The sequence below is a fragment of the Anomaloglossus baeobatrachus genome, chromosome 12, assembly GCF_048569485.1.
Source record: "Anomaloglossus baeobatrachus isolate aAnoBae1 chromosome 12, aAnoBae1.hap1, whole genome shotgun sequence".
NCBI classification, from domain to species: domain Eukaryota; kingdom Metazoa; phylum Chordata; class Amphibia; order Anura; family Aromobatidae; genus Anomaloglossus; species Anomaloglossus baeobatrachus.
In genome coordinates this window covers 23,040,585-23,063,773 of record NC_134364.1, presented here as the reverse complement: position 1 = coordinate 23,063,773, position 23,189 = coordinate 23,040,585, and the positions used below count along the sequence as shown (strand labels likewise).

At 44.4% G+C, this 23,189-nt stretch overlaps 1 protein-coding gene and 1 long non-coding RNA gene across 2 annotated transcripts in view; one reads left to right on the top strand and one right to left on the bottom strand.

The window, feature by feature from the left end:
• Window positions 1-23,189, bottom strand: part of LOC142257937 (uncharacterized) — a 901,785-nt gene that overhangs the window by 37,740 nt on the left and 840,856 nt on the right. The window lies entirely within an intron of this gene.
• Window positions 18,081-23,189, top strand: part of BMP4 (bone morphogenetic protein 4) — a 48,242-nt gene continuing 43,133 nt past the window's right edge. The window contains exon 1 of the mRNA XM_075330233.1: window positions 18,081-18,176. Coding sequence (XP_075186348.1) covers window positions 18,106-18,176 — 71 coding nt within the window. The 5' untranslated portion in view covers window positions 18,081-18,105. The remainder of the gene's footprint in view (window positions 18,177-23,189) is intronic.

Below are 23,189 nucleotides of genomic sequence, written 5' to 3'. Positions count from 1 at the left end.
GGACGGTAATATAGCAAATACACAGCTTCTCCTGCTCCTGCAGGGGTCCTTTATTTGCGCTCCTAAATCAACCGGAGCAGAGCCGACAAAGCACTGCCTGTGCTGGCTCCAAGGACGGTAGTACAATAAGCATGTAGCTTCTCCTGTTCCTTCTGTGACAGCCCGGGCATTTGCCGCATACAAGGCTGGAGGGCTCTACAGGGGAGAGAGAGGCTACCAAATTACAATTCACCGGACCGGTGAGCTGAGCAAGAATCTGCTCGTTAGTCTGCATCTAAAAAGGTGTGATCAAACCTTGGTGAGCTGTTGCACCAAGTGGACTGACATGAATCATGTCTCCAACACGAGAGATGTCATTTGAAACAAAGGAGAAGATTATCAAACTCTTAAAAGAGGGTAAATCATCACACAATGTTGCAAAAGATGTTGGTTGTTCACAGTCAGCTGTGTCTAATATCTGGACCAAATACAAACAATATGGGAAGGTTTTTAAAGGCAAACTTCCTATTAGACCAAGGAAGACGTCAAGGCAGGAAACTTAAAGCAATATGTCTCAAAAACAGGAAATGCACAATAAAACAAATGAGGAATGATTGGGAGGAAACTGGAGTCAATGTCTGTGACCGAACTGTAAGAAACCGCCTAAAGGAAATGGGATTTACATACAGAAAAGCTAAACAATAAAAAGATGACTGCCTGAAGAGAACATGTAAATTTCCCCAATCATTGATGATATGGGGCTGCATGACAGGTAAAGGCGCTGGGGAGATGGCTGTCATTACATCTTCAATAAATGCCCAAGTTTACATTGAAATTTTGGACACTTTTCTTATCCCATCAATTGAAAGGATGTTTGGTGATGAGGAAATCATTTATCAAGATGATAATGCATCCTGCCATAAAGCAAAAACTGTGAAAACATTCCTTGAAAGAAGGTCAATGCCATGGCCTACAAATAGTTCGGATCTCAATCCAATTGAAAATCTTTGGTGAAAGTTGAAGAAAATGGTCCATTACAAGGCTCCTGCAAAGCTGATCTGAAAACAGCAATCAGAGAAAGTTGGAGCCAAATTGATGAAGAGACTGTTTGTCACTCATTAAGTCCATGCCTAAGAGACTGTAAGCTGTTATTGAAGCCAGAGGTTGTGCAATTAAATACTAGTGATATATTGGAGTGTTCTTTTGTTTGTTTGTTTTTCATGATTCCATAATTTTTTCCTTATAATTGAGTGATTCCATCATTTTTTCCCCATTTGGTCTTGTAAAGTAACCCTTACTGGCTGCACATTATGTTTTCAGGAATTTTTTTTAATGTTTCTTAAAACCAGAAAGTTGCCATTTGAAATTACTTTAGTTTTGTGCCATGTCTATGATCTGCTTTTTTCTTAAACAAAAATAAACAACTGAATGAACATCCTCAGAGCCAGGGGAGTCCATAATTTTTGCCAGGGGTTATAGTTGTCAGGTCCCTTGTGCTGACACTGCTTCTTTATCACTGTGTGCTGCATTATTACCTCCCGTTTGTATTTCAGCACCTGACATAACCGCTGCTGCAACTATCTATACCAGCTATATGTGCCGCACTACTGCTGCAACTATCCATACCATATGTATCTGCCCAATGTATAGAAAAAGAAAAAAGGCCAGCTTACCGGTAGTAGAGATCCCTCATGTAGCGTCTATGTCCTATGGAGCCGCTCGGAGCAGGGTGCATGCCCTTCCAGGAGCAAATAGTGAAACAGTTTCAAAATTTACAGCGGGACACCATGTTAGTTTTCTACCAGCCATACAAATGTAGTGTTTTTTTTAATCAAATTAACAAATAAAATTTTGAATTTTTTTATGAGAAAATTTTTTTCCATACACTTGGATTCGCTGGAAATGTTGAAACTGCTTTACTATATGCATCTGCCGTACCCACTGCTGCAACTATCCATACCAGATTTACCTGCCGTAGCCACTGCTGACATTATCCATACCAGATGTATTTGTCATACCCGCTGCTGCAACTATCCGTAGCCTCCTAGTCTGCGGCATCAGCCGTCCCGGCTGCATTCGACATTACACAGACTGTGTCCGTACCTCTGGTGCCAGCTGCTGAGGTACCGAAATCTGCTGGCGTAGCTCTTGGCGGTTGTTAACACTAGCACTACTGGACTCGTGACACCTATATAGAAATACATGGTACAAAGTAGTCAAAATGACTACCTCAGTAGTTCTAGTGTTAAACCACTGTATGGTCTTAGCCACCGTGCTGCAGCTCAGTGTCAGGGTGTTGGCAATCTTGTTATAGCCTTGGCCATCTTTATGTAGATTAACAATTATTTTTTTTTAGATCCTCAGAGAATTCTTTGCCATGAGGAGCCATGTTGAACTTCCAGTGACCAGTATGAGAGAGTGTGTGAGCGATAACACCAAATGTAACACACCTGCTCCCCATTCACACCTGAGACCAACGCTAATGAGTCACATGAGATTGGGGAGGGAAAATGGCTAATTAGGCACAATTTAGCTATTTTCACTTAGGGGCGTACTTGCATTTGTTGCCAGCGGTTTAGACATTAATGGCTGTATGTGGCGTTATTTAGAGGGCACCAAATTTACACTGTTCTACAAGCTGCACACTGATTGCTTTACATTGTATCAAAGTGTCAGATCTTCAGTGTCGTCTCATGAAAAGATATAATAAAATATTTACAAAAATGGGCGTCTTGTACTTTTGTGATATAGTGTATGTGCAATTCAGCCCATCTGAAACTGACATGGTCTTTGGACAATCTGTATTTTTAGTGGAGCTCAAGAAATATAAATGTTTTCATATTTTTCATCCTTTCTATTTGTCCCAAGCGATTTGCACCGTCTCCATGATAATAAGGGTTGTATCATGGAACTATAATTTATACATACTTTAAGTAGCCATAAATGAGCATACAGTGCTTATAAAAACATGCCTATTGCCAGGACCAAACTCGTACAGACACATTTGTTCATCCACTGATAATAAATCCAGTCGTTCTAATCACTGTTTCAAGATCTTCTGAATTATGACATGTGCTCTGCCATTATTAGCTTTGGTCTGATAGAATATGGATGTGTATGGTTTCACTGTAACAAAGTGCAAACACTAAATTCCATGGTGGGTATTGTGTAACACATGAAAATAAAACCCAGTATCTGTGTTTTAAGAACTCATAGGAGAAAAGCCGCAAGCCGGCTGTACATTCCAGGATGATAATTAAATCCAGAGAGCCACACGGATATACTCTACAGCGCTGGATCAACGGGACCAGCATCTCCACATGGCATCGAAGACCGCGGGAAGTTTTCTACTTGAGATGAAAGAACGTGCCAGCCAATGACATCAGTCAGTGGAAAGACTGAAAAAGACGGAAAACGAAAACTAGAATTTTATATATATATTTTTTTTTACTGTCTGGAATGTGACATTAAAACACGGTGCAGATTTATTCTACACAGCTTCTGGGCTTCTGCTTGGATCTGCCATCCTACATTTGACTTACAATTTGACATGAAAGAGGTTAAATAAAACATACATTTATAGGCTTTTTCTGTGTCATACATCGTCAGTAGACCAAAACTGTAAATCATAACAATCTGCTCCGTGATAAACTTCTGCCCCTCTCCATTTGTTTTGTCTCATTTCCAGTGGCTAGTGGAAGAATTTGTGTATATATCTTTAGGTTAACATATTCCTGAACCCAGGCATCTTAAATATGCCAGAAGGTCTCATATTTGTCTTACAAGTTAAGTCTCAAGCTTTCGTTATGCACCATGAGCTTATTCTAAAAATGTCTGGACACATTCTGCATTTCCCGAAGGCAAGTTTTGGTGAAATGACAACAGGATTGTCAGTGGGTAACTGATTACCTTATCTTTCTCTAATTGTATCCATCTAGATCTTTAACTCTACAAGAAATGGCATTTAAGCCACTAGAACACCCAGGATCATGCCTAAGGCTTTACTCATTCCCCTCACAGGACAATCTCTGGGTATTAACAGTCAGAAGGAGCTGGGTGGTAAGCTGTGATATGACAGGTTATTTCCAATAGAGCAAAAACATTATTGTGGTGTGTTTTTTTCTTTTTTAAATCTGGAAAATCCAATAGCTATTTAGACTTTTGTCCTGTTCAGAAATGTCACTATTAAACCAGTTAGGATACTATCATGCATTGCTTATATAGCGCCATCACGCAGCGCTTTACAGAGACCATCCCTGTCCCCATTGAGGCTCACAATCTAGATTCCCTTTCAGTATATAATAATAATAATAATATTTATTCACTTGTTGGAGGAAAACGGAGTGCCTGGAGAACACCCACACAAACTGTGGAAGAACTTGCAAACTCCTTGCCGATGTAGGATACAAACAAAACTTTACAGATCCTTCTGTGATCTCTCATCAGGTACGCTGCATGCCTCCCCTGCGTCTGGCCGACATCAGATCTCACACACACACACACACACAAATCAGATCACACTCACTCACACACAAACACACACCCACCCCACTTCTTCCCACCCACCCCACGATCCCAGCAGTTGTGCTCCTCTGCCTTCTGCCGACACTCACAGATCCGATTGCTTACGTTCACACACAGTCACACATCAGACAGTATACACGCACACATCTGATCGCATACACTCACACACACACCCCACTTCTCCCTGTGCCCTCCGGTGGGCGGTCCCAGCAGCTGTTCTGCACGCCGTGCTCCTCTGCCTTCTGCCGACACTCACAGATCCGATCGCATACACACACACACTCACACATCAGAACACACTCACACATCAGACAGCATACACGCACACATCCGATCGCATACACTCACACACACACTGACGATATCGCACATACGCGCGCACACACTCACAACATCCGGAGATACCACATGCTTCCGGCCATGTGATCCTCCGGCAGGTCCTGGAAGGTCACTGCACGCACAGTTTCGCCGCCGAGAAGCAAGCGATATCGCCGGATGTTGTGAGTGTGTGGATGCGATCTGATGTGTGTGTGAGGTGTGTGTGAGAGTGAGTGAGTGTGATCTGATGTGTGTGTGTGTGTGTGTTTTCCGCCGCTGCAGGACCTTGATACGCTCACCTGCTCCCGGTCGGCTTCTGGTGAGTATGATCGGGGGTCTTCTTTCTTCTGTCTTCTCTCTTCTGGGGTGTCCGCTGACTATAATGAAGTGTCCTGCAGTGTCTTTAACTCTTCCACCGCTGCATGACACTTCATTATTGACTGCAGCTATGTCTTATTTTCAGGGGATGTCTTATATTAAAGCTTCCCTGAAAACTCCTGGGATGTCTTATTTCGGGGGATGTCTTATTTTCGGGGAATGTGAATATTCGATGCAAAAAAGTAAGTCTATGGGAAGCCCGAATAGTTGCTATTCGGCAACTATTCAGGTTTCCCATAGGCTTTCATTGTACTTTGAATATTCGCAAATAGTCGAATAGCGGCAACCTATTTGGCAAATATGGGCGTTGCCGAATATTTGAGGTATTCGATCATCCCTAAAAATGATCATCAGGAATCTAGATTTTATGCCGTTGATTTTAGTTTTTATTTAATATTATTCAGCAGGCTACACTGATTCTTTAAACTATATAGGCTTAGATTACATACTTTCAACATAAATATAATTGAATCCATAGCCAGGTGGGTTATGATAAACCAGCATAGCACCTCTTATTAAAGGAAGTATCACCAATTTATCCCAATAAATCCTAACAGATCTTATTCACTTAGGCAGGACTCAGACCATACCTATTCATGACTCCATAGGCGACTTCTATCTGATCCCCAAAAGACCGACATTCCCACTGATGAAGCAGTTGACTTTAATGAGGCAAATGGAATCCATAGAATTATATTTTGGCCTTCGCTTGGCTTCCTTTTCGGCATTGTCCCTATTTGTTGGACACAATAATATTGTGTCCAGCTCAAAACAATAACATTACTTGTAAAAAAAAAAAAAGTCAGATAGAGTCAAAAAGTTTCATGTTTTACACTCAGTATCCTTAATTGAAGTCAGTGTTTCTGTTAGATGTTCGTCTGCATTTCATTTTTTTTTTCAGGTGGAAGCCTTCGACTGAGAAATGATCTCAATCTGGCCTTTTTTCTTATTTTGTTGATCTCTGACTCAACTTAAGCCCACTTTACACGTTGCAATTAGTTGTACAATCGCATTTGCGATGTGACACGCCCAGGTTGCATACGGGATCTATGAGATTTCACGTTGGTCGTTCATTTGCTGTCACACGAGCGTTAGTAGTCTATGTTAAATTGGTCAATTTTGTGTGCGATCCTTTAGATCATGTGTTCTGTGACGTATGCATTGAGCACCTTTTTTTTTTTTTTATTTATTGACTTGTCAAGCGTGTGTAATGTGGGATGCGTTTTTACTATGTCATCTGCCATTCAGCTCTGCTACATGGCCGCTAACAGCAGACACAGACAGCCATGTAGCAGAGCTGAATGGCAGATGACAGCAGACACAGACAGAGCCGCACTGTCAGAATGAACTCGGGTGAACTTCACCCGACTTCATTGTGATGCTGCGGCTGTGTCTGTGTCGCGTCCTGATTAGCGGTCACCAGTGAAGACTCACCGGTGACCGCTAATCTCCTGAGTAACTGAAGTTAGCAGCCCTCTCTCATATACTCACCAATCCCCGATCCCCGGCGCTGCACGGCATTCACACTGCTCCGGCGGCTTTTACTGTTTTGAAAAAGCCGGCCGCCCATTAAACAATTTCGTATTCCCTGCTTTCCCCGCCCACCAGCGCCTATGATTGGTTACAGTGAGACACGCCCCCACTCTGAGTGACAGGTGTCACACTGCACCCAATCACAGCAGCCGGTGGGCGTGTCTATACTGTGTAGTGAAATAAATAATTAAATAATTAAAAAAAAACGGCGTGCGGTTCCCCCCATTTTTAAAACCAGCCAGATAAAGCCATACGGCTGAAGGCTGGTATTCTCAGGATGGGGAGCTCCACGTTATGGGGAGCCCCCCACCCTAACAATATCAGCCAACAGCCGCCTAGAATTGCCGCATACATTAGATGCGACAGTTCTGGGACTGTACCCGGCTCTTCCCGATTTACCCTGGTGCGTTGGCAAATCGGGGTAATAAGGAGTTATTGGCAGCCCATAGCTGCCAATAAGTCCTAGATTAATCATGTCAGGCGTCTATGAGACACCCTCCATGATTAATCTGTAAGTTACAGTAAATAAACACACACACCAGAAAAAAATCCTTTATTAGAAATAAAAACACACACATATACCCTGGTTCACCACTTTAATCAGCCCCAAAAAGCCCTCCTTGTCCGGCGTAATCCAGGATGATCCAGCGTCGCATCCAGCGCTGCTGCATGGAGGTGACCGGAGCTGCAGCACACACAGCCGCTCCGGTCACCTCCACACAGCAAATGAACACAGCCGCGTGATCAGCTGCTGTCACTGAGGTTACCCGCGGCCACCGCTGCATCCACCGGTGGCCGCGGGTAACCTCAGTGACAGCAGCTGATCGCACGGCTGTCTTCATTTGCTGCATGGAGGTGACCGGAGCGGCTGTGTCTGCTGCGGCTCCGGTCACCTCCATGCAGCTGCGGTGGAAGCGACGCTGGATCATCCTGGATTACGCCGGACAAGGAGGGCTTTTTGGGGCTGATTAAAGTGGTGAACCAGGGTATATGTGTGTGTTTTTATTTCTAATAAAGGATTTTTTCGGGTGTGTGTTTATTTACTGTAACTTACAGATTAATCATGGAGGGTGTCTCATAGACGCCTGACATGATTAATCTAGGACTTATTGGCAGCTATGGGCTGCCAATAACTCCTTATTACCCCGATTTGCCAACGCACCAGGGTAAATCGGGAAGAGCCGGGTACAGTCCCAGAACTGTCGCATCTAATGTATGCGGCAATTCTGGGCGGCTGTTGGCTGATATTGTTAGGGTGGGGGGCTCCCCATAACGTGGAGCTCCCCATCCTGAGAATACCAGCCTTCAGCCGTATGGCTTTATCTGGCTGGTTTTAAAAATGGGGGGAACCGCACGCTGTTTTTTTTTAATTATTTAATTATTTATTTCACTACACAGTATAGACACGCCCACCGGCTGCTGTGATTGGGTGCAGTGTGACACCTGTCACTCAGAGTGGGGGCGTGTCTCACTGTAACCAATCATAGGCGCTGGTGGGCGGGGAAAGCAGGGAATACGAAATTGTTTAATGGGCGGCCGGCTTTTTCAAAACAGTAAAAGCCGCCGGAGCAGTGTGAATGCCGTGCAGCGCCAGGGATCGGGGATCGGTGAGTATATGAGAGAGGGGGATAGACTGACATGGACTGAGAGTGAGGGACAGAGATAGTGACGGACTGACAGAGATTAGTGCATGACAGACATTGTGAGGCGCTTCAGAACGCAGCTTTTCAGCTGCGCTCTGAAGCAGACCTTTTTTAAGCTGCGGTGCAGAGCGCACACCTGCGCACATAGCATCAGACAACAAAATCGTATGAGGGATGTCACACGTTACAATTGACTAGGTTCGTGCAACAAAACGCTCAATTCTAGAGAATGATACGATGTGTTTGCGATCAACGGTTTTGCGTTCAATCCTGATCGCATGTAGCTGTCACACGCAGATACCTCACAAACGATGCCGGATGTGCATCACTTACAACTTGACCCCAACGACGGATTGTGAGATATATTGAAGCGTGTGTAGCGGGCTTTAGTTAGATAGGTTGAAAAAAGACTTTGGTCCTTCAAGTTCAACCAATTATTTATTTATTTTTATCTCGTTAATATTGCTGCACAATTTTCTGTTTACTTTTGCAATCGTCCCAAATGTGGAGCTGTACAATTGTATTTGTTATGATAATTTGACATTGAGATTTTACCCTCTCTGACTCTTGTTCCTAATTTCATGCCACTCCCCCCCAAATAAAGGCACAGAAGGAGTAGCATTCCTTGCCAGTGAGTACTCATTCTAATTTTAAAAACCAGAGACCTAGTAATTATCTTGATTGTTTTGCAGCCAAAGGCAGAGACTGGGAATTTCAGCATTTACCTCCAGGAATATGGTCACAGTGCTTTATTTTTTTGTACACTTAAATAATGAATATTTTGTAAATGGGCTCATGATTACATTACTACATAGGAGCAAATTTAGTGAATCCCTTGGCTGTAACATGGAATGATCTAGTATTTTTAGGGTGTCAAATTATTTACCAATAAACAGCTAAAGCCCCCATACACATTAGACAGCGGTCGACTGAAGGATTCTTCAGCCAATTGTTTGGCTGAAATCTGTCTCTTGCGACTTCCACTATGCACGAGCTCCCGGCTCAGCCTGTGTTCTCTGGGAGAGCTGCTACCAGACTCCTCCTGTAGCAGCTGAGCTCTTTGTAAAAAAAAGATAGGTAGTCCGAAATCGGACATGTCAGATCCAGATCTCCCCAACATCATCTGTTTGGAAAGAGTGGGGAACCCCATACACATTAAACTGTTGGACAACATTAGTCTAATGTGTATGAAGGCCTTTAGAGACTTCCTACATTTAAAAGTTATATATCCTCATGAAGATAACTCTTCTTAAACTCTTAAGAACTGAAACTGTGGCAAAAGTGCAAAATATACTCTGTATTGAAGGGATTGTCCACTATTTGGACAACCCCTTCTCATTCCCCTTGTTTGCCTCAGAAGAATAAATAAGCCGATACTCCCCTTCGATGTGGCAACGGTACCTGCAATCTCAGACATTATGTTCCCGGCACCCATGTGACATTGTTATGACACGCGGGCTCTGCGACCAATCAGCACCAACTTCCTTCACCCTGACTTTAGACATTTAGGCTGGGGCCACACGAGCGTATGGTATCCAGTGCGAGTGCATTGGATGCAATATGCTAGCTCTTGCTGTGCTGCGAGTGTAAGCTGAATGTCCTTCCACTGTCATCCGATCCTGCAATCAGATCACAGACGAGAGGGCTTTGCCAGCAGAGATGATTATCGCACTGCACTCCGGTGTCATCCGAGTGCAGTGCGATGTTTCACTTGCACCCTTACACTTGTATGTGTTAGAGTGAATACAAATCGGATTTCAGCCGCAGCATGCTGCGACTGTTTTCTCGGTCCGATTAGGGTTGAGAAAATAATCGCAGATAGGAACAGTCCCATAGAGTAACATGGGTCCGGGTTGAATGCGGTTTCTTTTTTTTACGTATTCCAGTCGGTCCGTTTTACTCGGCGTGTGTCCTAGCTCTTATGCAGTAAGTCAGCGCAGCGCCCACATCCTGCTCGAATTTCTAAAGTTGAGGAGACAGACGCAGAGCGCTGATTAATCGCGGGGCTCTCGTCATAACAATGTCTCGTGAGAACTGGGAACACAACTTCAGACATCGCTGGAACCGCAGCCGCACCGGAGGTGCGTATTATCTTATTTATTTGAACAAGGGGAATGAGTAGTTGTCCAAGTAGTGGACATCCCCTTGAAGGTTTCAATATTAAGAAAGCTTTTTAATTTAACGTTACATACTAAAATGGTCTTAGGCCTCCGGTTCATTATTAAATAGAAGAAATTGAGGGGATTTCTCCCTTTTTAATTAAATATTAACACTTTCCATTATTAAATTTAATTAACCCTTCAGTGTTTAAAAAGACAGAAAAAAAAAAGTAAAAGCTTTAAAGTCATGTTAGTGTTTGGAATGGACAGGATTGTACATGCTGACATCAAAGTGGACCAGTGTGTGTGATCTGCCCAGATGTCATCTGACCTGCCATCTACCGTCTGCCATTACTGTGATAGAACTTTTACAGATTTCTCAGGGCTTTGTCTGCAGTCACGAGACAGTCCCATGTAGCCAGACTTCAAACCGGAGCGGAATAAAGATGTCATAGTTAGAAAGCAATAGACGGATTTGCTATATTTCAATGAAATTTACAGTGTGCAATTAGTCCAATAAGGCTTTTATTTCTCACTTTAAAGAGTACCTAGCACTGGATTGTATCATTTAATCTGAGGACCTCCTCCAAATACTGCTGCTCCATTGAATCTGGACCAGTTTTTGTTTTATGTCCCTCTTGTTCAGCTATGGCCCACTACCACCCACCCCAGAAATGAAGATGAATATATATCCTTCAGTCAACTGGGCGAATTCCACAGAACGTCTCTGTGGACGTTTGCTTTCTCTCCTCTGACTCTGGCCAACCAAAACACAGCCGCACCAACAGAGAAGTAATCGGGTATACGCCCAGTTAGTTGATGCGAAAATTAGCTCCTTTATTACCGGAAGGAACAGAGGGTTGCAGAAGAAAAAGAAAAACTGTTCCAGAATCATTGGAGCAGAGGGAATTGGTCTAAGTTAAAAGGGTGTTCCCATCTCCAAGATTCTATCCCAATATGTAGTAGGTGTAATAATAATATTACCAAATACCTCCATAGTGACAGTTAGGCTATGTGCGCACATTGCGTAAATACATGCAGTTACGCTGCGCTTTGTAGCGCAGCGCAACTGCATGCGTCCTGCGTCCCCTGCACAGTCTATGGAGATTGTGCAGGGGCCGTGCGCACGTGGCGTCTTAGAGCGCAGCAGCTTCGGCTGCTGCCCGAAGCGCTGCGTTCTAAGAAGTGACATGTCACGTATTCCGTGCGCTTTGCCGGCAGCTCCTGCTCTGTCTATGGGAGGAGCTGCAGGCAGAGCGCATGGAATCTGCTTTTTTTTTTTTATCTCTACGGACATTTTCTGCAGCGATTTGACGCGCACGTGTGCTCTTCAGATCGCTGCAGAAATTTCTGCAGGGTTAGTACGCAATGTACGCACATAGCCTTAGTTGGTTGTTAGCAGTCGTAACTATTGATACCTAAGCTGCAAAGCCCTGTACATAGGATAAGTGACATAGGTAATCAGTTGAACTATACTACATTTATGAAAATGTAGTATAGTTCACCTGATTAGCAATGTCACTTACCCTATGTACAGGGCTTTGCAGCTTAGGTATGCATAGTTACAACTACTAACAACCAACTGTCGCTATATGCGTGGTTGTAACCATGGATACCTAATGCCACTGCAATGTCTTACGTGGGGTATGTAACAGGAGAACTATAGTACATTTCTAATTGGAGATATTTGTTAATATTATTATTATTAGACCTACTACATAATGGGATAGGATCTTTGAAATGGGAATACTCCTTTAAAGAATCCTTTATGGAAATCTACTTGTTTAAAAGAATTGTGATGCTAGACACTACAAGCAGTATGAATAGAAAGGTAGTCACACAAGCCGAGAGGTAAGGTATAAGATTCAGGCAGCAGACAGAGACGTGGTCAAGAAGAGGTCCGAGGTCAGAAGCCTGGAGGTAACGTGTAAGGTCCAGGGAGCAGACAGAGACGTGGTCAGGAAGAGGTCAGAAGCCAAGGTCAGAACACTTACACCAGACAGGAACCAAGAGCACACTGAGCAAATAGGAAGTACGACTGGCGAAGTTCAGACAGAGCATGCCCAGTAAAGAAACAGAGAAATCACCAGGAACGAGGCGCATCAGTGAAGGCTCCTCCTAAAACCAGTATGGACCCTAGTGCTGAAAGACAACCTGTAAGCAAGTGCACAAGACACATAGCAGAGCGTTTTCATATACAAAATGCTCAGCACAGCGGAACCGGGACAGGAATATTCCCATATCTGTTCTGTCTGAAAGCGGTGTGGATCCCACACATGGGCACATACTGTATATCTCATGAACAAATAAGGAGGAGATATATTAAAACTGATGCTAAACCATGTTTTAAAGTTGTGGCTCAGTATTACAAAACAATAAATAAAAGTTCAGTAGCGTTCAGTGCCTTTCTCTGAACTAGGAATAAGCTGATACCAGGCTTTTTTTCTTTTACTGTACATTTTTGTTTGCAGCATTAGGCTTTTCTTTTTAAAGGGAATTGTATCATCTGTATCCATGTAGTTATGCTAATTTACACATATCCTTTTTTTCTGTTTTGATTTGTATTTTATTTTGATTATATTTTTTGGGATATAATTCTGGGAACGGCTATCTTGCCTACTGCAAACACATAAACCTTTAATCTGTTGACTTTCAATGATTGTTGTGGGCATGCTCTGTGACCTTTGCAGAGTTTTATGTGCAGGGAGGAGGTAAGGTCCAACATCACCTTTTCCAATCCTGCCTGTATTAATAAGGCCAGGGCCACACAGGGTTATGTGCGATCCTCGCATTACAATCTGTTCACGCTGGCAGCACAGAGGGAGCCGAGTGTCGTGTCATGCGAGGGTCATTGCGACTGTGGTCCAATCGTGCGATCAGACCACAGCTGCGGGGGGTGGGCCGGTGCTGTGGAGGGGAGGGCCGGTGCTGCAGAAGGGAGGGCCGGGGCTGCGGAGGGGAGGGATTTATCTCCCACTCTCCTGTGTAGCTGGCAATTGCGATTCTCTCATCACACCGGTATAACATGAGAGTAATGTAATGTTTCTCTCGCCCCATAGACTTGTATGGGTGCGGTGGCAACAGGATCGCGTTCCACTCGCAGAATGCTGCGACTGTTTTCACGGTCCGATTAGGGCTGAGAAAATAATCGCTCATGGGAGCGGGCACATAGAGTAATATTGGTCCAAGTGGAATGCTATTTTTTTATCGCATTCCACTCGCACCGTTTTTCTCGCCGTGTGTCCTAGGCCTAATGGGAGAACTCTGCAAAACAGGAAGGTCCCAATTAATTGAAACTTGCATTTTGTAGTCCAGTCTTAATGAAAGGAGTACTGGAGTAACATGCACCAACCTCAGTAAGAAATATATGCAATTGGTGCATCTTACAACTGGCTTGCACCTCCGCCATGGGCTGGTGTATATTTCTGGTGTAATTTAAGCACTGCTTGTGGCATAAATCCTTTTGAACTTGTGGGACCAACTTTGCCATCCCCCAACTTCACCTACTTTGTTGGAGCTGGCCAAGAATGACATCATAACTTCAAAATTAGCAACATTTTTACGCAATTTCAAATTGCACAAAGGTTTTGTATCATTTACAGGCGTATTACTGACGAATTGTGGTTAAAAAAACTCCTTGATTAATCAGTGCTGAGGTGTCGGTCAACTATAAGGCTCAATAGTCAGCAATAAATTTGCAAAGTTTTAACAGTTTATATTTGTTTTTTGTTTTTTTAACTATTAGTACGTAAGATTGAAACTTAAAATAAAATAAATGAAAAATAACGCTTTGCCTATTACTTTGATTTAATCTGTAGCTAATTTTCTGATGACATATTTCCGGATTATCATGGCTTTGTAGTCTATTATGTTATAATTATGTTATGTTACTATTATGTTACTGTAGCATTGAACCACTAAGCCAAAAACAATACCACCACATAAATAAAATAACAAAAAATGTGCCACCGTTACCAGAACCGGATCTTATTCTAATCAGGTGCAATCATGGCTTATTTAGTCATTAACTCAATGCAAAGATGGGAAATAAGCTATAACCGTTTGCTTCCAAATAATTCTGCGGGGTAAACTATGTGTCACGTCTCGGGTTCAGCGATTCTGTAAGTCAATGCAGGCTAGCTGCGGGTGCGGTATCTCTACAGATACTGAACAGCAAGATCCATAATTTGATTTAACCAATAAGGGTCGTAGTGTGCTATGAAATACATCAGCCATAATCAACAAAGACATATGCTTGCTGAGAGCTTGTAACAAAATACAGAACGAGTGGACAATATTGCATTTAGCCATCTTTTTTTCTGATATTTTTTTCCTTTGACAGATGTTATAGGTTTTAGTTCTTGGCACCAGAATTTCCACTGGGGATTTTGCATATATAAACTTAGCATGTTTAAGTGAGAAGACAGTTCTGTCCAAAACCAACAGCATGTACATATCATACTTCATCTCGGGTTTAATCAAAACTGAACCCATTGCTCATGAACCAATAAATTATCAATGCATGAGAGTACAGCTGCCCAGCTGTTCAGATCATATTAATGATATCTGATAAAAAAAAAGGCACATGTGGCGTGATACAACTTGAGTGCCAAGTATTTCTCTTTTATATGTGATTTCCACCATGTGTTACCATAAATCTTCTAAAACTACACATTGAAGAAAAGCCTTCTACAGATGTATGTGTGATCCTGCCATATTAGACAGCGATTCTAGCAGAATACGAACATACTCCTACCTGTTACAGGATTCTTGTACTCTTCAGTCCCCCGCACACAAAAGATGAATGTGAGGACCGGCTGACCATTGTGTGTGTATGGTGGCTTACCAAAACTACCCTGATGTTAAGAGAGACCGAATTATTTTTCTTTTCAGGGGGCATAAGCCGCTTCCAAAGCACATCTTTCTGCTCTCTGACATTACAAACAGATGAACGCTCAGCTCGGAGTTGGGAAAGATAGCTGTCAGATTAAAGAGTACTATCTCGTGTATGAACAGCTTTAAATGGGCCACCAATGTGTTATCTGTAGATTTCTGACTCCTAAATCCACTAATTAGTGAAACTAAAAGGGTACATGAGCTTGTGTCCTGTATTGCTGCCCATGACTAATCCAGTGAAACTTACATAGGTGCAATGCCAGTATGCATGGAAAGGCCATCAATTTATATTCCCGGAAGAAGATAATATTATTGTTCACAGGATACAGTAATGTATTTTTATTGATTGCCGTAACAGTGAAGAGAAATATAAAGGCCCCGTAACACACAGAGATAAATCTTTGGCAGATCTGTGGTTGCAGTGAAATCATGGACATATTGTTACATTTGTACACAGCCACAAACTTGGCACTGATTGTCCACAATTTCACTGCAACCACAGATCCGCCGCAGATTTATCTCTGTGTGTGACAGGGCCTTTAGGCAAGCCTTTAGGGTGCAATTACTCATGCGCCGGCCTGCACTTTCAAACTGAAAATACAAGTGCTGTGCAGCAGCTGGTGGTACTACCTGTCGGTGCAACACCGCCTGCTTACCCAAATTTGTAATAGTAACCTTATTCTGTTACTACCAACGGTTAACAGAGTTTGAAATATGACAACTAGTGATAAGTAAACGTGCTTGGCACTGCTCGTTACTCAATCGAGCATCGCAGTGCTTGGGTACTCGCAGAGCTCGGCTAAGTATTAAGGGTGCTCTGATGGTTTGTTTGTGAAACAACGACCACAACGCACAGGCTTCACTGCATGATGTGTGTAGGCACCCTAAAGGAGAGCTATTCTCAGTCTCTACGTGGCTGTCCTGAGGCAAAAAAACAACATTCTTGGATGTAGTGTGATCAAAAACATAAATCAGCCCTCCCTTCTGCCGAAAATGCTCTGCTTATGGCTGGCTGTAGGTGGATGGAGATCCGACCAGGCCAATCATCGCCTTTCCATAATGCTTATTACTTGCATCGAGATTGTCCAAGCATATGTGTTACGTCACCACCGGAGTCCGCTCCAGCGACTTCTACTCCACCAGGCGATGCCGTGTTCCTGCCGTGGATGGTGTAGGTGATCGGAGAGGAGTCGATGCCAGCGGCGCAGGTGGGCGCAGGCTCTGCTCATCCACTGGGCTGGGTTTCCTTGGGATCTGCAGTACCGCTGGCTGACTATAGGTGGCGTGTATCTTTTAGCTGAAGTTACCATCATTCAGCTACAGCCAATGGGAAGACACCACACCCTTCTTAATTCCCCTTCTATCTGCTGACCACTGCCAGAGATAGTTCTGATATTCTGGCTCCTGTTGTGTTTTCTGATTTTGGTGTTCTGACTTCTGCTTATTCCTGACTACCCTCCTGCCTGTTGTTTATGTACCTCGCTGCCCAATCCGGATTTTACCTCTGCTTTGTTTTCTGATTATGTCCTTGCCTACCGATTCTGTCCCTGTTCTGCAATTCCTGGTTTGACCCTGCCTGACGACTACTCTCTCGGACTGCAGCCTTCCACAGGTAGTGATCTCCTGGGCCCTGTGTAATTCCAAATCTCTGTATAGGGGTTAAAGGTTTTCAGGGTTCTGAGGGTCCAGCTTGGTGAAGTGGTTTTCCTCTAGCCTGTCCATTACAGCCCGTCTGAGTCTGTGGATCCAGGCAGGCGTTACATTATGACCCTCTCAATGAGTACAAGCATTCTAGCGTTTTCATGCTCACCCATCACTAATGACAACCAAAAAGGATGGAACCAGATTTCTCTCTTATAACCGTAGCTCTCTCAGTAGCTCATGTAAAGAGTACTACTGTGCAGTGGATGAGCACATTACCACATAGGGTGTCCCAAAATGAGACAATACAACCAAGGACATTTACTGATGTTATTACTGTACACTGGTGACAAATGGCCTCCATTACTGAAATGTCTAATCAGTGAATATAAAAGTATATGTGCAGCAAAAGAATATGATTTGCATGATTAAAAAGGACCAGTTTTTACTCTTCTTTTATATGCGCTGCTCCCTAGAATATTCCGTTTTTGTGTTGTTGTTTTTTTTAAATCCTTGATTCAGTTCCAGAGATTTGGGCTTTTTTGATTTAGAACAAATGTTTATGGTCTTTACTGACAGGGTAATAATCCTGTGGGCAACACCCCTTTGAAAACACCATAAAAACCAGCACTAAATAAAAAAGACCCATATCTCTGGAACTGTAAGGCAAATTAAAAAAAAACCAAAAAACAGAATACTGAGGGGAGCAGCGGGAATAAAATAAAAGGACAAAAACGCCACTTTTGACCTGGCAACCTATCCGCTTTAAAGTAACTTTCTGATGGAAGTTTTCAGCACTGGTCATATCAGAAGCTGATTGACCGATGTTGACCCTATAATGAAAACTTTGCTACATCTTGAGATATGAAATTTATAATAAAAGTATAAATGATCAACACAATATATAGAATTATTTAACTTAGCGGCGTCTCATGTGTCTTGATGTGATGTGTTACTGGTGACATCCGCTACGTCCTAGCAAGTTTTGTAGATCCTCACTGGCAGTTCTTCAAATTCTCAGGATGCCAAATTTTAGTTCTGAAAATTATATTTCTATTTCTCTCCACAGGGAGCAGTCATTGGGTATTTACAGCATGAGGGATATCAGTGCTGCTGACATAGAATGGAATGGAACACTTATCGGCATGGAGGAGGAAAAAGAAAGGTAAGGACCTGGAAAATAACAATGACAATAAATGGATGTATTGTATAGACTGACTGGTAGCGACCACCATAAAATGCATCAATAACAGATAATATACTATTATCAATAATATAACCGCTTGTATGGGATGGGAAACTTGTGATAGCACATAATACCCATTTGTTAAGGTTATCACATGTTAATGCATTCTTGCATCCGTGAGAATTATCAGTGCCCACTCATTTTGCTTCTAGGATTTCTGGCTCAAAAAGAGATTTATTTTCCATGTAAGGAGTTTTCCAGTCTTTGCTGTAAAAACATATGAACACGCATTATCAATCGTCTGAGAATTTGCTGCAATTACATCCGGTTCAGGCAATCCTCTGTAAGGTTACACACCTAAATGCTAGACTCATAGTCTGTTTCAAACTATGTGCAATGTTTGTGAAATGTATCAATCAACCAGGGTTTGTCCTGTTCATGTATTTATGCTACAGAGGATTGCCTAAGGAGGACACCGCTGTATACCTTTCTATCAGCCTAAGCCACACGGCGAGAAAATCGGTGCGAGTGGAGTGCGATAAAACATCGCATTCCCCTCGGACCAATTGTAGCCTGTGTGACAGCACACATGAGCGATTATTTTCTCAGCCCTAATCGGACCGAGGAAACAATCGTAGCATGCTGCGATTGTAAGGTGAGTCCCTTTTCTCTCGCACCCATTCAAGTGAATGGGATGAGAGAAAAATCGCACTGCACTCGCCGTACACCGGTGTACCGTGCGTGCAGAGCGAGAATCACAATAGCCGGCTACGGAGGAGAGCGGGAGATAAATCCCTCCCCTCCTCCGTGCCGGCCCGCCCCTCTGCAGTGCTGGTCCGCCCCTCCACATCGCCGGCCCGCCCGCCGCAGCTGAGGTCCGCTCGCAGGGTCGGACCTCAGACGCAGGCACGCTCGCATAACACTCGGCTCCTGCTGTGCTGCCAGCGCGAGCCGAGTCTCATGCGAGCATCGCAGTAGTGCCCCGTGTGGCCCCAGCCTAAAGAGAGCTCTTGGAATTGGTGAGAAACTATGGTAAAACCTAAAGTATATTCGAAAATTGTATAACTATTAAGGCCACTTTACACACAGAGATAAATCTGCGGCAGATCTGTGGCTGCAGTGAAATTGTGGACAATCAGTGCCAGGTTTGTGGCTGTGTACAAATGGAACAATATGTCCATGATTTTACTGCAACCACAGATCTGACAAAGATTTATCTCTGTGTGTGAAGTGGGCTTTATCGTATTATAGGGGTTGACCGTCTCCAATCTTTTATCAAACAACATGCAAAATATGTGGAAACTTCCCTAGATATGTTTTCTACTTAAAATCCATGAGTTCTTCCATTCTTGGGTCGGCAGTTGTGGACCATTTATTTACGTCAGCCTCTTCCAGTCCTCAGCCACTTTTGAGCATGTTACATATACTAGTGTCCAGTATCCCTTGCAATTCATCTGAATCACCAGTGTTTCTGCTGTTCAAGTCCATCCACTTCACCTACCAGAACCAGACAGGTCTGAACATACAGTGATGCATGCGGTGCAAGATCGTCAGGTCAGGCAAACTTGGTTCGAGGTTGCTCAGAGAAAAGAAACTGCTTCACAGGAGTGATGATAAGCTGTACATCCGCCCCACCGGAATAGGTGGAAAAGACAAGAATGTCACCGGAATTAGAACTTTTTTATGAATTTTGATTCAACCATTACAGCAGAATTGGTAAATCAAATATTATACAAAGTTGCATTAATGCAGATTCGCCTGTTCAGTCCTGGTGAACCCCTTTAAAGGGAATCTGCCAAAAGGAAAAACATTATTAACCTTCAGATAGGGGGTTAATCGGCAGGTTAATAGCGTTCTGAACCTGCCCCATGTCGACACTTAGAATCCCGCTGCAGGGAGTAAATAAACTTTATTCCTCCCGGCAGCCACGGGCTTCCAGTCATGGGATAGCATCGACGTAGGTTTAGTCATTTCTAAGTGTATAGTGAGGGACAGCTGTAACCGCGCCCTCCGCACAAACTGACAGCAAGTTCATTTGCTCCCGGCAGTGGGGCTCTAAGCGTCGGCAGGTTCAGAATGCTATTAACTGCCGGTTAATAACGTTTTTTTCACAGGACAAGTTTTCCTTAAAGTTATATTTGTATAAAAAGATAATCCCTTGTATTCATTACATTTTCAACAATAAAACCTACAGAACACAGATACCTCTAACCTGAACTAAAACAAATTGCAAACATGTCCAGTTTATAGGTCCCATAGGATTTGATAGGTATTATCCTTACAATCAGTGTGTGGAATAAAAGACACCTGATTATATAAATATAAGTGACATTTCTATAAACTAACACATATACTTATGTCTTTAAATATGTAACCTATAAAAATTCCCTAAATTAAGCATCTACAGTACTGGTCATTAGTTTTAGGCAGGTGTGCGAAAAATGCTGCAGAGTAAGAAGCTTTCCAAAATAGAAGTGTTATTAGTTTATTTTTATTAACAAAATACAAAAGTGCAATGTACTGTAAATCCCATCAATATTCACTGACCGCCCTTTTTCTTCATGGGCTCTTCTAGGTTCACTTGCACACCATTTTTGAAGGAACACGGCATCGAGGTTGTTCCAAACATCTTGGAGAACTGACCCCAGATCTTCTGTGTATGAGGCTTGTGCGGATCCTTCTGTCTCTCCATATAACCCCAGACAGACTTTATGATCTTGAGATCAGGGCTCTATGGAGTTCGTATCATCCCTTCAAGTACACCTTGTTTTTGTTATGCTAAAAATAGTTCTTAATGACATTAGCTGTATATTAAGGCTATGTGCGCACGTTGCGTTCTCTGGAGTGCGGAAAAGAACGCACCCTCTGGCAGACTGGACACTGCATTTATAAAATAAAATGCATCCACAACGCATGCATTTTGGATGCTTTTTCCATGCGTTTTGCATGCGCTTTGGATGCATTTTTGACAGTGCGTTCCCCCGGCAATTCAGCTCTGCTACATGCCAGCTGACAGCACACACAGAAAGAGTCGGGCGATGAGAATGAACTCTGGTGAACTGCACCCGACTTCATTGTCATACCGCGGCTCTGTCTGTGTGTGGCGTCCCGATTATCATCTTCACCGCACACATCCCGACATTACCGCCTACATCCCCGCACACATCCCGACATTACCGCACACAACCCGACATTACCGCCGACATCCCCGCACACACCCCGATATTACCGCCTACATCCCCGCACACATCCCGACATTGCCGCCTACATCCCCGCACACATCCCAACATTACCGCTTACATCACCGCACACATCCCGACATTACCGCCGACATCCCCGCACACACCCCGACATTACCGCCTACATCCCCGCACACATCCCGACATTACCGCCTACATCCCCGCACACATCCCAACATTACCGCTTACATCACCGCACACATCCCGACATTACCGCCTACATCCCCGCACACATCCCGACATTACCGCCGACAACCCGAAATTACCACCGACATCCCCGCGCACACCCCGATATTACCGCCTACATCCCCGCACACATCCCGACATTACCGCTTACATCACTGCACACATCCCGACATTACCGCCGACATCCCCGCACACACCCCGACATTACCGCCTACATCCCCGCACACATCCCGACATTACCGCCGACATCACCGCACACATCCCGACATTACCGCCTACATCACCGCACACACCCCGACATTACCGCCGACATCCCCGCACACACCCCGATATTACCGCCTACATCCCCGCACACATCCCGACATTGCCGCCTACATCCCCGCACACATCCCAACATTACCGCTTACATCACCGCACACATCCCGACATTACCGCCGACATCCCCGCACACACCCCGACATTACCGCCTACATCCCCGCACACATCCCGACATTACCGCCTACATCCCCGCACACATCCCAACATTACCGCTTACATCACCGCACACATCCCGACATTACCGCCTACATCCCCGCACACATCCCGACATTACCGCCGACAACCCGAAATTACCACCGACATCCCCGCGCACACCCCGATATTACCGCCTACATCCCCGCACACATCCCGACATTACCGCTTACATCACTGCACACATCCCGACATTACCGCCGACATCACCGCACACATCCCGACATTACCGCCTACATCACCGCACACACCCCGACATTACCGCCGACATCCCCGCACACACCCCGATATTACCGCCTACATCCCCGCACACATCCCGACATTGCCGCCTACATCCCCGCACACATCCCAACATTACCGCTTACATCACCGCACACATCCCGACATTACCGCCGACATCCCCGCACACACCCCGACATTACCGCCTACATCCCCGCACACATCCCGACATTACCGCCTACATCCCCGCACACATCCCAACATTACCGCTTACATCACCGCACACATCCCGACATTACCGCCTACATCCCCGCACACATCCCGACATTACCGCCGACAACCCGAAATTACCACCGACATCCCCGCGCACACCCCGATATTACCGCCTACATCCCCGCACACATCCCGACATTACCGCTTACATCACTGCACACATCCCGACATTACCGCCGACATCCCCGCACACACCCCGACATTACCGCCTACATCCCCGCACACATCCCGACATTACCGCCGACATCACCGCACACATCCCGACATTACCGCCTACATCACCGCACACACCCCGACATTACCGCCGACATCCCCGCACACACCCCGACATTACCACCGACATCCCCGCACACATCCCGACATTACCGCCTACATCCCCGCACACATCCCGACATTACAGCCCACATCACTGCACACATCCCGACATTACCGCCGACATCCCCGCACACACCCCGACATTACCGCCTACATCCCCGCACACACCCCGACATTACCGCCGACATCCCCGCACACATCCCGACATTACCGCCGACATCCCCGCACACATCCCGACATTACCGCCGAC